The 15,500-nt window shown below is 34.0% G+C and overlaps 1 protein-coding gene across 3 annotated transcripts in view; it reads left to right on the top strand.

The window, feature by feature from the left end:
• The window catches only part of LOC136028714 (potassium channel subfamily K member 2-like), an 85,069-nt gene that overhangs the window by 31,344 nt on the left and 38,225 nt on the right, over positions 1-15,500 (top strand). For all 3 annotated transcript variants that reach the window (XM_065706582.1, XM_065706580.1, XM_065706581.1), the window contains one exon: positions 6,961-7,244. In XM_065706582.1, coding sequence (XP_065562654.1) covers positions 7,103-7,244 — 142 coding nt within the window. In that variant the 5' untranslated portion in view covers positions 6,961-7,102. The remainder of the gene's footprint in view (positions 1-6,960; positions 7,245-15,500) is intronic.

Below are 15,500 nucleotides of genomic sequence, written 5' to 3'. Positions count from 1 at the left end.
GGGATGATTTTTTCTTGGGATGGATTTTCATTGGAAAAATCTTCCTTGGGGAGGCGAATTTCCAGGGGAGAGTGTGAATTCTCCAGGAAAATTTATGCACTGTGGAGAATTTGCAGAATTCCTATACGAAATTCTTAGTAATTGGTTTACATTATTTTTTTTTTGAAAAATCAAAACAATTTTGATTTCCGGAAAAAAATTCTAAAGAAGGGGGCATTTCCGGATTAATCGAGAAAATGATTAGAGATTAAAGCCTTTTCAAACGAATAAATGGTAAGGATAATTTTTCAGGTTGAATCCCCCGCAAGAAATTGTACGGGGAGGGGGATTTTCAGCGAATACGGAACTATCCCGAGGGACCTTGACCGGGGGGAAGTTTAATTGACGTCGGCTGAAATTTTCTCAGAGAAGTTTCCCGTGAGACGGAAGGCTGAGCCATATTTACTGCATTATTTGGAAAAGGAACAGAAATTAAATTAAAAAAAAAAATTAGCGGGAAGAAAGTAGGAACATTAAAACTCAAAACAAAACGAAATTATTACGCATATGAAGGGTTTCTCCCTTCTCAATATCTTGCTCTTTACGCTAAGGTTCGACAGTTTGTCCTATTTTTTTTTAAGAACGGCTACTTAAGCAAGAGGGTCTTTTAAATAGAATAAGAAGCCTTTTAACAAAAGTGCTAAAAGCTTTAGCGAAAAAAGAAAAGAGCAAGCAAACTATATCCTCAACCATTTTTTTTATTCACCACCAACTTCTTCCTCCTATAATGAGGGGAGTAAGGTTTTTAAGGAAATATATACCCTAAAGTCCTCATTGAGGTCAGGAGTACCAATGAGATAGAAAATATATTTTTTGTATTCTTATAGAAGAATCAAAATGATGGAAATTTGCCCCTTGATGGTGAAAAACACCTTTTTGTTTTAGCCATTAGAAAATCCATTCCCTACTCCTACATTTCAAAAACTGGCATCCCCGTTTGAGGTCCACATACCTAAGATCTTATACAGTTTCATAATGAGATTCCGTAACATCTAAGATAATTAATGTAAGTATGTCAAGCGGGTGTATGCAAACAGATCATGAAATTAGTTAATACTATTTGGGTATGTAACTGGTCAGCTGAAATAATCCACCAATCAGAAACGAGTTATCTTTGTCACTGATCATATGTCAACAATTGTTATAAGCCTACTTAGGAAAGCAACTGATGAGTATTACAGATCAAACACAAGTGATTGTTATCAAGATTAATTTTTTAAGTTGTTTCTATTCATTCTCAGTAGCTAGAGTTTTGTTCCTAGCTTTTCTGAAAACTGCAAACAAAAAATAAGGGATTTCTTCTTAGAAACAAAAGGTTGGTAGTTTGATTGATTACCCAAATGCGGGCCATATCTTTCAGGCAGGCTATTTTTTCTTTGTTTTTGTTATAGCATATGATTCAAGACCGTATCAAGAGGTGGGATGGGTTAAGGGATTGAACCCCTTCCCAAAAATTTTCTCCGACTCGTAAAAAAGTAAAAAAAGTGTATAAATAAATTTTTGATGCCTTTATAAAGTTTTCTTTTTGTAATTCACTTTCCTCGAACAATAATTTTGCATACACCATTGATATGAATGTACTATTCTTTTAGTTGTCACCCTTTTTGTTCAATATGATTATCCTAGAAGAAGAAAAAAATACCCAACCATAATCAAGAGCACCAATTCATGAAAACGCAAGGGGTGGTGGAGGGTCGCAGTATCCTTTTATCAATATTTACGGAATAATAATAGTTTTTTTTTCAAAATCTAAAGGAAAATCGCTCCCTCCCCAATGTGTTTCCCTAACCATAATTATATTCTTGTCAGGGAAAATCAAAGAAAAAAATCGTGGGGTTCTTCAAATTTTCGAGGGGCTCACAGATACATCGAACTCAGTGGCATAATTTGAGCCAAATTATGCCAGATTGGAGGGGGTGCCCTTTGTCTTAAAATTATGCGATTTCTATGCCCATATCCATTCAAAACTTCTCAACTTAAAATTATTTTACATTCTGAGTCAGCAAAAATAGAATTCTTCCAATATTATTTCAAAACTTTTGATATTTAGAATTTTGTCCGTTTTTAGATCGAAATACATTTACGAGTCATGTGTATGTCTTTACTCCAAGATGAAAGTCACAAGCGCCAAGGTTCACAAAATAATATAATTTTGTGAATCGAGATATCCGTAAAATGTATAAACCCTGCCAAAAGTCTTTAGAGATTCTCAGCTGTTGAACAACTCAAAGTGGGATTCTGCTTTTTCCTTCTACTGGGAATTCCCCCCCTGGGTATTACTCCCTCTCTCTATAAATGGCACTACTCTGTGTCGGTTCCCCTGAGCATACAAACAGTAAACAATTAATCTGGTCATCAGTCAATTTGTCTACATGTGACAAATCTATCCCCAAATCAGGGGCACCAACTGGGAGGGGTATCTACTCCCCCTTGGATTACAAAAAATGACTTTTTTTATATTTGCATGACATTTTTTCATAATTTATTAGAAAAAATTGCAATCTAGATTTAGAGATATATTTTGACCCCCCTCCTTCCCCACAACATTTTTGTGAATTGACACGACTGCTCAAAACTAGCTGTAAAGAAAAATCGTTATAATTGACGAATAAAGTATCGGATGAAGGGGACAGAATACGCCAATACAAAAAAATATACAGGGGCAAAGGCCGTATCCAGGGGGTATCTAAGTTATTTTGAACATGGTGACGGAATTGCCCCTCCTGACTTTTGCCACTAAGGGGGACGAAACATTGCGTGCATTTATTGCTTTTTTTAAATGACGCAATAAAGCTCTATTTCTTCATAATATAATATGATTTCGGAACAACCAGTTTGGAAACATTCTTGGCTCGCTGAGAAGTTCGGCCGTCATTAGTAAAATCACGTGATATGACAACTTGAAATGCAAATTCTTATATCCGTTTCTTTCCATTTGGGTCCTTCGTCTAACATAGATCAGACTGTTAAACTTTTAATAATTCAAATTGCATTCAATCTTAATCTATCGTTGGAATTAAGGCTTAATTTTATAGTTACATGAGTGGTAAAACATGTAGTGGTGTATTACAAAGAAATTCGGTTTTAGAAGCAAAGTAGAAAATTCTGGGGGAAGGGGGTGTTCCTCCCAAGATTCCTTTTTATTTAAAAAAAATACCTATTCTTGGTATTCTTATTCAATACAACTTTTTTTTTGTATTTTAGCCGACAAATTAAAAAAATGGCAACGTTATCCCCTCCCCTTGATTTTAAACATTAGATATTCTCCAGCAGTTCCGTGAATTGGTGCCAATAGCTTTGGCTTATTCTTGGATAAATTTGCCGAGACAAAAAGAGTTGTAGGAGCTACAAGTGTAAATATAGTACTACTACTAGCAACTCAGTGCAGTACCAAGCCTCTATTCTAATCTTTTTAATGCTTACATCTTTGCATCCCCCCAAGAAATTCCAGTTTCCTTTAAATCCTTTTATGATTTCCATGTCAATGGAAATCATAGCATCAGATTTAGCGCTTCCGAGAACCCTAATGTATAAGGTTTAAGCTCCTTGGGCAAATTTTTACAGGTGGCACACCATCTGATGAACACAATTTTGGAGGTGAACAAACCCTCGGACAAAATTGTTTCGAATTTTCATCTTTCTTTTCTCTTACTTATTTCCCATTGGAGTAAATCAAAGTATGGTTATGAGGCCACAACTAGTTTTGGTATCAATTGAAAAAAATAGGGGGCACAATTTTATATATTTTTTTATATTTTGGGGGGGTTATATTTTGTTTCACTTGTCCCATTGAAAATACTAAAAACAAAAAACTCATTTTTTAGTGAAAAATGGTATTTTCCGATATCTAGGGAGGCAAAGAATATAAGAGGACCAATCCCCTTCCTCTCCTTCATTGACACCCAGATGATACATTTAGGTCTGATGTCACTTTCAAAACGAAGCTTTTCATTTAATTAAAGTATCTTTAAACTCAGAATTTTCAAGTAGCCTACAGTGTGTATATTCTTTGTCAATTGTAACATAATATGTAAATAAGACATTCAATGACATAAAGTGAATAATCCTTTCGAATGTCAAGTCGAAAATTTCATATTGATAAAGCCGAGGGGCTACCCGTTTGCCTTTAAACTGTACGAACAATATGGTTCTATCCTGCTTTCTAGAGTTATAATAAGCGAAATATTGATATGACAACAACTTTTTTTGTGGATGAATGATGACAGATTGGCCAAATAATTACCAAATAATAAATAATTACCAAAATTTCTTACTAATGCAGCCGAAAAGCTACCCGTTTGCCTGTAAACCGTAAGAAACAATATGGTTCTATCCTGCTTTCTAGAGTTATAATAAGCGAAATATTGATATGACAACAACTTTTTTGTGGATGAATGATGACACATTGGCCAAATAATTACCAAATAATAAATAATTACCAAAATTTCTTACTAATACAGCCGAAAGGCTACCTGTTTGCCTGTAAACTGTACGGACAATATGGGTCTATCCTGCTTTCTAGAGTTATGATAAGTGAAATATTGATATGACAACAACTTTTTTGTGGATGAATGATAACAGTTTGGCAAAATAATTACCAAATAATAAATAATTACCAAAATTTCTTACTAATACAGCCGAGGCGCTACCCGTTTGCCTGTAAACAGTACGAAAAATATGGTTCTATCCTGCTTTCTAGAGGTATAATAAGCGAAATATTGATATGACAACAATTTTTTTTGTGGATGAATGATGACAGATTGGCCAAATAATTACCAAATAATAAATAATTACCAAAATTTCTTACTAATGCAGCCGAAAAGCTACCCGTTTGCCTGTAAACCGTAAGAAACAATATGGTTCTATCCTGCTTTCTAGAGTTATAATAAGCAAAATATTGATATGACAACAACTTTTTTTGTGGATGAATGATGACAGATTGGCCAAATAATTACCAAATAATAAATAATTACCAAAATTTCTTACTAATACAGCCGAGGTGCTACCCGTTTGCCTGTAAACTGTACGAAAAATATGGTTCTATCCTGCTTTCTAGAGGTATAATAAGCGAAATATTGATATGACAACAACTTTTTTGTGGATGAATGATGACAGATTGGCCAAATAATTACCAAATAATAAATAATTACCAAAATTTCTTACTAATAGAGCCGAAAAGCTACCCGTTTGCTTGTAAACTGTTCGAACAATATGGTTCTATCCTGCTTTCTAGAGTTATAATAAGCGAAATATTGATATGACAACAACTTTTTTTGTGGATGAATGATGACATATTGGCCAAATAATTACCAAATAATAAATAATCACCAAAATTTCTTACTAATACAGCCGAGGTGCTACCCGTTTGCCTGTAAACTGTACGAAAAATGTGGTTCTATCCTGCTTTCTAGAGGTATAATAAGCGAAATATTGATATGACAACAACTTTTTTTGTGGATGAATGATGACAGATTGGCCAAATAATTACCAAATAATAAATGATTACCAAAATTTCTTACTAAAACAGCCGAGGTGCTACCCGTTTGCCTTTAAACTGTACGAAAAATATGGTTCTATCCTGCTTTCTAGAGGTATAATAAGCGAAATATTGATATGACAACAACTTTTTTTGTGGATGAATGATGACAGATTGGCCAAATAATTACCAAATAATAAATAATTACCAAAACTTCTTACTAATACAGCCGAAAAACTACCCGTTTGCTTGTAAACTGTACGAACAATATGGTTCTATCCTGCTTTTTAGAGTTATAATAAGCGAAATATTGATATGACAACAACTTTTTTGTCAATGAATGATGACAGATTGGCCAAATAATTACCAAATAATAAATAATTACCAGCATTTCTTACTAATACAGCCAAAGTGCTACCCGTTTTCCTGTAAACTGTACGAAAAATATGGTTCTATCCTGCTTTCTAGAGGTATAATAAGCGAAATATTGATATGACAACAACTTTTTTTGTGGATGAATGGTGGGAGATCGGCCAAATAATTACCAAATAATAAATAATTACCAAAATTTCTTACTAATACAGCCGAGGCGCTACCCGTTTGCCTGTAAACTGTACGAAAAATATGGTTCTATCCTGCTATCTAGAGTTATAATATGCGAAATATTGAGCTGACTATAACATTTTTTTGTGAATGAATGATGACAGATTGCCTAAGATGGTTCTTTCTGGTCATCCATCTAGGGCCAAGCGAAAAGCAGTTGCTCCAATAGGGTGGGAAGACATCTTAGGAAAGGATTTAAAAAAAAGAAACTTCGTGGAAGGGTTTAAAGAGGGAAGCTTTAAATTGATTGGAATGGAAAAGGAGCGTGCGCAGCTCTGTTGGCCTCAGGTGACTTGATGCTGCAGTGAGTTCTTAGTAGCAGTAGTAGCATAAAGGTTATTCACTCTCCACCTCCTGGTGCATATCTTCAAGCGGCACTTGTACCACCAAGCATGACACACTTCTACCTGACGACACCTCTTTACGCCACGCAAGGCACACGTTCATAACGCTTGGCACGCACAACCTGATCTTTTAGAATTATTTAAATTAGACAAACCCCGAGAAGGCTATGGGAGGGATGTGTGAAAGCACAGGGTGGATAGCCCCTAGGCCTCCATTGTTCTTCCTGACTGATGGGTCAAGAAATTGAGATTTGTACCACACGTGAGGACTGTTAAGTCTAGCGCTGCATCGTTTTTCTTACAAACACCTTTGGTAAAGTATTTAGAATTTCATATAGTTCAGACGATTCAACATGATTCAGTTGACCTTCTAGAAATGGTTGTTTCTTTGAAATAATTTTTCATTGTGTGAACTGATAAAAAGTATAGGTGTTATTATAAAAAAATGTATTGATCATGCAATCTACTATAATTATATATAAATTTCTTTTTTTTCAGATTGTTTTACTGGAAGAAGGAACTAACTGTTAGAGCCCAGTTGGTACCGCTAAAAATCTATTGTTCAATGAGAAAAGTTCTACTGTATTTAAAATTGAACGAACATAGTATATTACATCCACGAAAGTAAAGGGAATTGAATATGAACTGGTGGTATTGGTGCAGTCTCCAGGGCTTTTTGATTTCAGTTCTAATTATTGGCGCCATAGTTTTCTCCTATTTTGAAGCACCAAAAGAAATTGAGGTTAGAACAAGTCAGCTTATGTTAGCCATAGATGTAGTCGGTGAGTAGAAAATATAATATATTTATGTTTTGATAATATTTCAAAATAACATATAAAATAATATATGTTTATGTAATATGTTCTGACATATAATAAAGTACTAGCACACAGAAGGCAACCTCGGAGGCTGTATAAATTAACCAAAATGTCAGAAGTCACATATTTTTTTTTATTTAACATCTTAGAGGTGTAATTTCATTTATTTACCCTTTCAACCCCCTCCCCCGCAGTACAATCAGAAAACAAAGCAAGGTCAATGAATTTTCTGTATATAGTTGACATAAATTACTACGTGCATGAATCATATGAGAAATTCTAAAAAAAAAACTCTTGTTAATGTTATAGTGATTTTTCTGTCGCGATCCCCCAAATAATTTTCAACTTCAAATTAGAAAATATGTTATTTTTTTTCATTGTTCTCATTGGATTTGAACATTCTAGGATATTTTAGCCCTTTTTGTCATTACTGTTGCTGTCCTTGAGTTTTTTACAAGCTTTCAGGTATATGATCAAAGCTAATTTTTAAGACCAAATCCCAATAAGATTAAAAAAAAATTTTTATGATTGCGATAGATATTCAAAAAACTTGACAGGTGATAAATTCTTCCTTGGGCACTGTTTTCATCCCCCTTACGTTCCTTCAACTGTAATCCTCGATTTTAAGAAGTATGTTGAGAAGAGTATGAATAAGAATGAGAAGAAAGAGAGAGTAAGAGGTCATAATGTTCAAGAAACATTTAATTGATTTTTTTCTAATATTGAATAAGTACAGCTTTTGCTTCTAATTCTTCTCAGATACAGTCCAATTTCAGGTCTCTGCTTGGGCATCCTTATTAAGGTCTTGACAGATTAATCAGGACCACCTGGCACCAATCAATACTTTTAAAGCCAGTGTCCTTGTCATTTGGCGTTGGTGAATATTCCTTCAAAAGAAAAATCAAAGTTTTTGTTTCATGATTTTAAAATTAAATAAAAAAAAACATTTTTTTTAACTGCAAGTATGGACCGACAATAAAACTTAAAACAAACATAGGTTATTCCGTATATGAAAGAGGTTTTCCCCTCTGCAACGATCTGCTCTTTACGCTAAAGTTTGACTCTTTGTCATAGCCCTACTTTTTCGAAGTAACTACTTCTTCTTTAGCGTAAAGGGCGAGGCTTTGCAGAGGGAGAACCTCTTTCATATACGGAATAATTTCTGTTTGTTTTAAGTTTAATGTCGCTCCTTACTTGCAGTTAAAAAAACTTGTTTTTTTATTTAATTTCAGAACGTTTTTGAATTAATACATGTTTTGATTTTGCCTCACCGCACATGAATAATAAAAACTAAATTTGAATAATTTTTTTGCTATTTGGCTGTCTCATAGTTTTGATCACACAGTTTTGATAAAAAAAAAAGGGTGGTGGAGGAGGCCTAGTTACCCTCCAATTTTCGTTTACTTTAAATTGTATCAAGATTTTTTATTTTTTGTACGAACGTTTTAGTTAATAGTAAACATACGTACCTTACGAATTAGCTTACCTAACGAACTTCTATATTTGTGTATTTTATTACATATATGAGAGGGTTTGTCCCCTCTTCAATACCTCACTCTTTACACCAAAGCTTGAATTTTATCCCAAATCTTTAAGAATGACCCCTGAATCACAAAAGCAAGTTATTGTGGAGGAGACAAATCCCCTTATATAATTAATATTTTATGTTAGTTTTAAATTTTAATGCTTCTCACTACATTCAGGTGAAAAAATTATTTATTTTCTCATTGTTTTTTAAATGATGCTGGAAAATCCTGCACCCCCTTCACTGAAATTCTCTTTCCTCATGTTGAATTCCTCGTAGATAACTTCGAAGACCACACTGTCTTTCTATGATGTAAGTATAACAGTTCAAAATAGGGATGAAACCTTTTAATCGACAGTGAACAGACATAAAATTTTTAACTGGATATTTTGAACGAACATACAGTGTTCATCATCAGCAGTAAAACTAAAAGACATCAATAAAAACAAACAAAATTTATACCAATAAACTAATTACATATTGTTTATTGCTCTTATTTTTTTCAATGCAACAGGGGAAGCAAATCTCCTTGACCTTTTTGATTCCGGTTCATCAGATTTATCTGACACATCAGGTGGACAGAGGTCATAGCGCTTAGGTGAGATGAGATTTACCTTATTTGACCACAGTAAATTATCATAAATTGAACTCAATCCAAGTTCACCTGTGTCTCTGTTTGTGGAATTATCATTGAATAATTTTTTTTTTTTAATTTCGATTGTTTCCCTGAAAATTTGCTTTAACCCTTAGTCCCTAGAAATCAAAGAAACATTTTCAAACAAAATAAAATGATTTGGAAAAGTATAAATATGTTCCGATAGAGCCGACGTGAAATCTTCAGGTTTGGAATTTCGCTTTAAGACGATGAAATAGAATTATGATGTTGTAGTAATCTCATTTTTGAATTCTGGTTAGTACGTCCCACATAAGAGCTTCCATAAGTACATGGGATTTTATAAACACCATATTTGTTGCTCTACGGAAGTTCGATCCTTTCCAGAATTTACAAAACTAACCGAAGCATTACTACCTTTTAAAGCCACCTTTAAACCATTATTTTGTAAAATTCTTTTAAGTTTTTCATTCAGTCCTGGAACATACGGCAAAGAACAAAAAACATCTTTCTTTTCTGTTGTTTCCAGAATATCGTTAGAAAATTATAGAAATGTTTTCCTTCTTTTCGAAAAAGTCTGGTCAGTTAACCAACCTGGATAATGGTTACTTACTAAAAATTTCTTGTAACAACAATAATTCCTCCTCGATGAATTTTGGAAAACAAATTATAAAAATGCGGTCAGTTAAGGATATGATTAAACCAATTTTACTTGGCGGTCATGACCGGAGAAGAACGACAAAAATCTTTTATTGTTAGTAGGTTTTCTGTAAATTTAAAAATCCAGACTATTTTCATTTTTTAAAAGAAGAACATCCAGAAATGGAAGTTTCTCATCCTCTTCTAATTCTATTGTAAATTTTAAATCACGTCCCCAAAAATTAAGATGTTCTAAAAAACCTTTTAATTCCTCCTCCCCATAATTCCGCACTGAAATTATGTCATCAATATATCTCCCCCAAAATTTATGTTTGAAAAAACATGAATCTAACGCTATTGTTTGAATGTTTTCTACAAAATAATTTGCTAAGAAACCATTTACTTGTTCGAAAAAACCGCCTCTGAATTGAAAAAAATAAGAGAGCGTGTTGCACAACCTAACTAAATTCGTAATTACACCGACTTCCAAAACTGTTTCACGACTAATTAAGTCAAAATTTCTTAATATATTTCTTTCAAGAAGAATTTCTGCGGCTTTTACATCAATACTCGTATAATGATGTATAATTTGTAGATATAAGCTTGAAACTTCTACAGTAGGGTTCTCTAATATGATGAATCTGATGGTGTGATTTTCGTTAAGATTCTATGACTTTTAGGTGGTGTTTTCCTCTATTTTCTAAAATAAAGGTAAATTTTGTCAGGCTCGTAACTTATGATGGGTATGACTAAAACTGATGAAACTTATATATTTAAAATCAGCCTTAAAATGTAATTCTTTTGATGTTACTATTGGTATCAAAATTCCGTTTTTTATTGTTTTGGTTACTATTGAGACGGGTCGCTCCTCACTACAATTCGTTACCCCGAACTGTATGATTTGCTTTTAGAGCAGATCATTCAACTGAACATGCTTATACTTTTCTGCTGAACTGTCTGTTGTTCTGTTTGATTCGACTTGTTTTTGTTTAAACTACAGATTTGCTAACCCACAGTATTCTCATCTCCAAACTTCCCCATTTTGACGTAAAAGGTAGCGCGTTTTATTTTAAGTCATAGGTTTTATTCATAAGTTTTATTTAAGTCATACGTGTTCAGTAGGATAATTTCATGTCGATCAACAATTTCCGTTTAAATTTTATTTAAATGGAAATTATTTACATTTTCCGTTTTTTTTTTATTATTTCTCGTGTAGCTCAGGTATATCCTCAACTATTCTTAAACTGCTTTATAGCACTTATAATTAAGCCTTAAATGTAATCCATTTAAAAAGTCATTCAAATACTAAACCATTACCTGATATTGAAAACTTTGTGATATTTCCTTTATATGTTTCACTTTTCTTCATCTCCCCAGGTCCCATAGATTTACTTGGTCCTTTGTATTTGAACGGTCGAATTATCAGCCCTATATTCTTTAGAACATTTACTATCTGATTTTTGTCCTTTAGTTGTGTATTTTCATAACTTCTTTTCTCTGTTGTTATTATTAATTGTTTGGTTTCTAATATAGCCGGTGTTGTTTCTACTGAGTGACCAGAATAATAGAAATTGCCGAAATATTTCTCGTTGTCTCTCTCTCTCTCTCTCTCTCTCTCTCTCTCTCTCTCTCTCTCTCTCTCTCTCTCTCTCTCTCTCTCTCTCTCTCTCTCTCTCTCTCTCTCTCTCTCTCTCTCTCTCTCTCTCTCTCTCTCTCTCTCTATTATCTTACCTAAGTTTTACCTAAAGGTTTTTTTGCTTTCCGGTTTTTTTTTAATATTAAAGCATAGTTTTAATTCGACTTATATTATTTCAAACTTGTTCACCGATTGAAAAAAGTGTTCGCAGTTCAAGCAGGGTTGCCACCCGGTAAAGAAATCATTTGACTTTAGTAACTTTTTCGTTTATTTATTGATTTTTCAAGGAACTAGTGATTTATGTACTGATTTAGTCATTTTTTCTGTAGAAAATATTAAAAATCACTAGAAATAGTGATAAATCACTAGGTTTGGAAACCATGAGCTCAAGTGAAATCATTCAATAAAGATATAATTCAAAAAGCTTCCGCCATTTGGGTAAAAGCGTTAGCTAATGTGTCCACTATCCAAGCATAAATAGTTGTTTATGCAACATTAAACATCATAAAATCAGAGTCAACACACTAGCCGTAATTGGTGGAGTGTGAAGGACCTGACATGTGTTTTTTTTTCGGCCAATCTGTACGAAACAGTTGCTTATGCAACAATAAGCCATAAAATCAGAGCAACGAACTAGACTCGACTTTTAAAAACTTATGGACCTGGTATATATTTTTTTTAGGCAAGTTTGTGTGGAAGGGCTGGTTTTTGAAACTTAGCAATGGGCACATTTGACTGAAATTTGAAAGTTCAAGCACCCTTTCAAGATTCAAGATTATTAGACGGCAGCCATCTTTCCACCCGTGCCCTTTGTGGCCCAAACACTCCTTATCTCCCCATCATTAGCGTATTTGGTGGGATCAGTTTCCTCATTAGCGTAATGGTAGGGGCATAGGCTCCCCCTAAACCATTTCTCAGTCACCCAAAACCTTTCTCAGTCCCAGGGGAACCTAAGGCACGCAATTATTTTGAAGGTACAGATCCCTCAAGTATAACCTGAGAAAGAACCACGAATATTTTCCCGATTGGCTTGAATCTTGTGTCCTTTAGTTCCTGGACCGAGGGGACCCCCGAGGAACATGGAATAAAATAAAAAAAAAATATTTATTGAATGAAAAGAGCTAAAAAACTCTTATGAACGGTTTGAAACTTATAACTTTATGTTTCACAGTCAAGATAACCCTTATGAACAAAAAATGGTTAAGTGGCCCCGTCCCGTCCATTAAAATTTCCTGTATTCTTTTTAGCTAGAAAATTATAATCTGAAATACTTGGCTCAAGAGCAGAAATTATTAGTTGGGGGATGGGTAATTCCCCCGAGGTTTTGAAAAGTAATTTCTTAGGAAGTTTATGTGAAAGAGATCAAGAGGTCATCACTAGATATTGAAATTTTTTTTCTTTCTTTTTTTTGTATCTTCATTTTAAAAAAATACGCCTTTCCCCCCTTGTTTTTTTTTTCAGTTGGAACCACTGTCAGCATAGGAACTCTATTTCAAAAGGAAAAATCAAAAATAATCTTTGTAGTCCCCAATTTTTGAGGTCCTGTGCTACCAGCCTATTTGTATTGCACGCTAGCTCTTATTGATCTCAAAATTAAGGATATAAGTTTCGGATCGTTCCTAAAAGAATAAAATTAATACTTATGAATTTCAGTTCCACTTTACAGCCACAAAAAGGCTCAATTCAAAACAATTCAACAACCACAAGAAGTTGAAATTCATCAAGGCTAAATACCCTTTCGAAAACAGCCTAATACTTGCCCATTGTCTATCAACAAACAAAACAAGAAAGGAAGAACAAATTTATATGAAACAAAATCGAAATAAAACAAATGGTTGAAAATACTAAATGATTACATAGACGATAAGAACATAAATGATAATAAATAAAATAAAGTAGGTCAACCCCCCCCCCCCCCCCTTATCCATGCACAAAAACAACCAATTAATCAATTGTTGTGTCTCTCGTTTATAGTACTGTAAATATTGACGGAGTAATTTATAATAAACTTCAGACAAAGTGTGTTTTGCGATCCCTCGTGCTTCTTCTTTCGCGCACTTCCTTCCAGCGGAGATTTCCTAGGGTGCTTGAAGAAGACAAAATATGTTATGCTTCTCTATCTTAGCTTCTCTATCTACCATTTGCCCAGGTTAGCTTCTCTATCTACCATTGGTTGCCACCATTCTTGTCAGATGTTTGCCTGCTCGCATATTAAGGTTCTTTTTCTATTATTAAAAAAAAAAAAAATTCGCAAAACAATGTTTTCAAATCAAACAGTTCCAAACTCTAAACAACCAAAACTCTAAAAAATGGAATTTTGATACCAATAGCTACATAAAAAAACGCATTTTAATGCTGATTTCAAATATATAACTTTCATCAAGATTAGTCTGACCTATCAAAAGTTACGAGCCTGAGAAAATTTGCCTCATTTTAGAAAATAGGGGAAAACACCCCCTAAAAGTCATACAATCTTAACGAAAATCACACCATCAGATTCAGCGTATCAGATAACCTTATTGTAGAAGTTTCAAGCTCCTATCTACAAAAATGTGGAATTTCGCATTTTTTGCCAGAAGACAAATCACGGATGCGTGTTTATTTGTTTTTTTTTCCCAGGGGTGATCGTATCGACACAGTCATCCTAGAATGTCGCAAGAGGGCTCATTATAACGGAAATTAAAAGTTCTAGTGCTCTTTTTAAGCGACCAAAAAAATTGGAGGGCACCTGGGCCCCCTCCCACGCTCATTTTTTCCCAAAAGTCACCGGATCAAAATTCTGAGATAGCCGTTTTATTCACCATAGTCAAAAAACCTAATAACTATGTCTTTGGGGACGACTTACTACCCCGCACTCTCCCTGGGAGGGGTTGCAAGTTACAAACTTTGACCTGTGTTTACGTATAGTAATGGTTACTGGGAAGTGTACGGACGTTTTCAGGGGGATTTTTGTTTTGTTTGGGAAGGAGAGTTGAGGTGAGGGTGGGGTTACGCGGGAGGATCTTTCCATGGAAAAACTTCTCATGGGGGAAGAGACTTTCAATGAAGGGGGTGCAGGATTTTTTTTTGTATTATTTAAAAAAAAACAAGGAAAAAATAAATATGAGAAGTTTTTTCTACTGAAAGTGAGGAGCAGCATTAAAACTTAACACGAGGAGAAATTATTGCGCATATGAGGGGTTTACCTCCTCGTAATACCTCGCTCTTTACGCGAAAGTATTTTCAGTAATTTCAACTATTTATTCTACGGCCTTTGTGATTCAACGGTCATTCTTAAGGAATTGGGACAGAATTTAAGCTTTAGTGTAAAGAGCGAGGTATCGACGAGGGGTGAACTCCCTCATATATGCAATAAAAATATACGAATATAGAAGTGCGTTACGTAAGTTAATTCGTAAATTACGTATATTTTTTACTAATGAAAATGTTCGTAAAACAATTAAAAGTTCTAGTTGCCTTTTAAAGTAATCAAAAAATTAGAGGGCAGCTAGGCTTCCTCCCTCTCTTCTTTTTTCTCAAAATCTTCCGATTAAAACTATGAGAAAGCCATTTAGCCAAAAAGAAAATTAATATGCAAATTTCGTTTTAATTATTTATGTGCGGAGAGCCAAGATCAAAACATGCATGAATTAAAAAACGTCCAGAAATTAAATAAAAAAACAAGTTTTTATTAAATGAAAGTAAGGAGCGACATTAAAACTTAAAACGAACAGAAATTACTACTTATATGAAAGGGGCTTTTCTTCCTCAAAGCCCCGCTCTTTACGCTAAAGTTTTTTCCTTTTTTAAAAAGTAGAGCTAAGAGAA

This window comes from Artemia franciscana, chromosome 7, assembly GCF_032884065.1.
Source record: "Artemia franciscana chromosome 7, ASM3288406v1, whole genome shotgun sequence".
Taxonomy (NCBI): Eukaryota; Metazoa; Arthropoda; class Branchiopoda; order Anostraca; family Artemiidae; genus Artemia; species Artemia franciscana.
The sequence above is the reverse complement of the archived record's forward strand: the minus strand, read 5'-3'. Positions and strand labels throughout refer to the sequence as shown.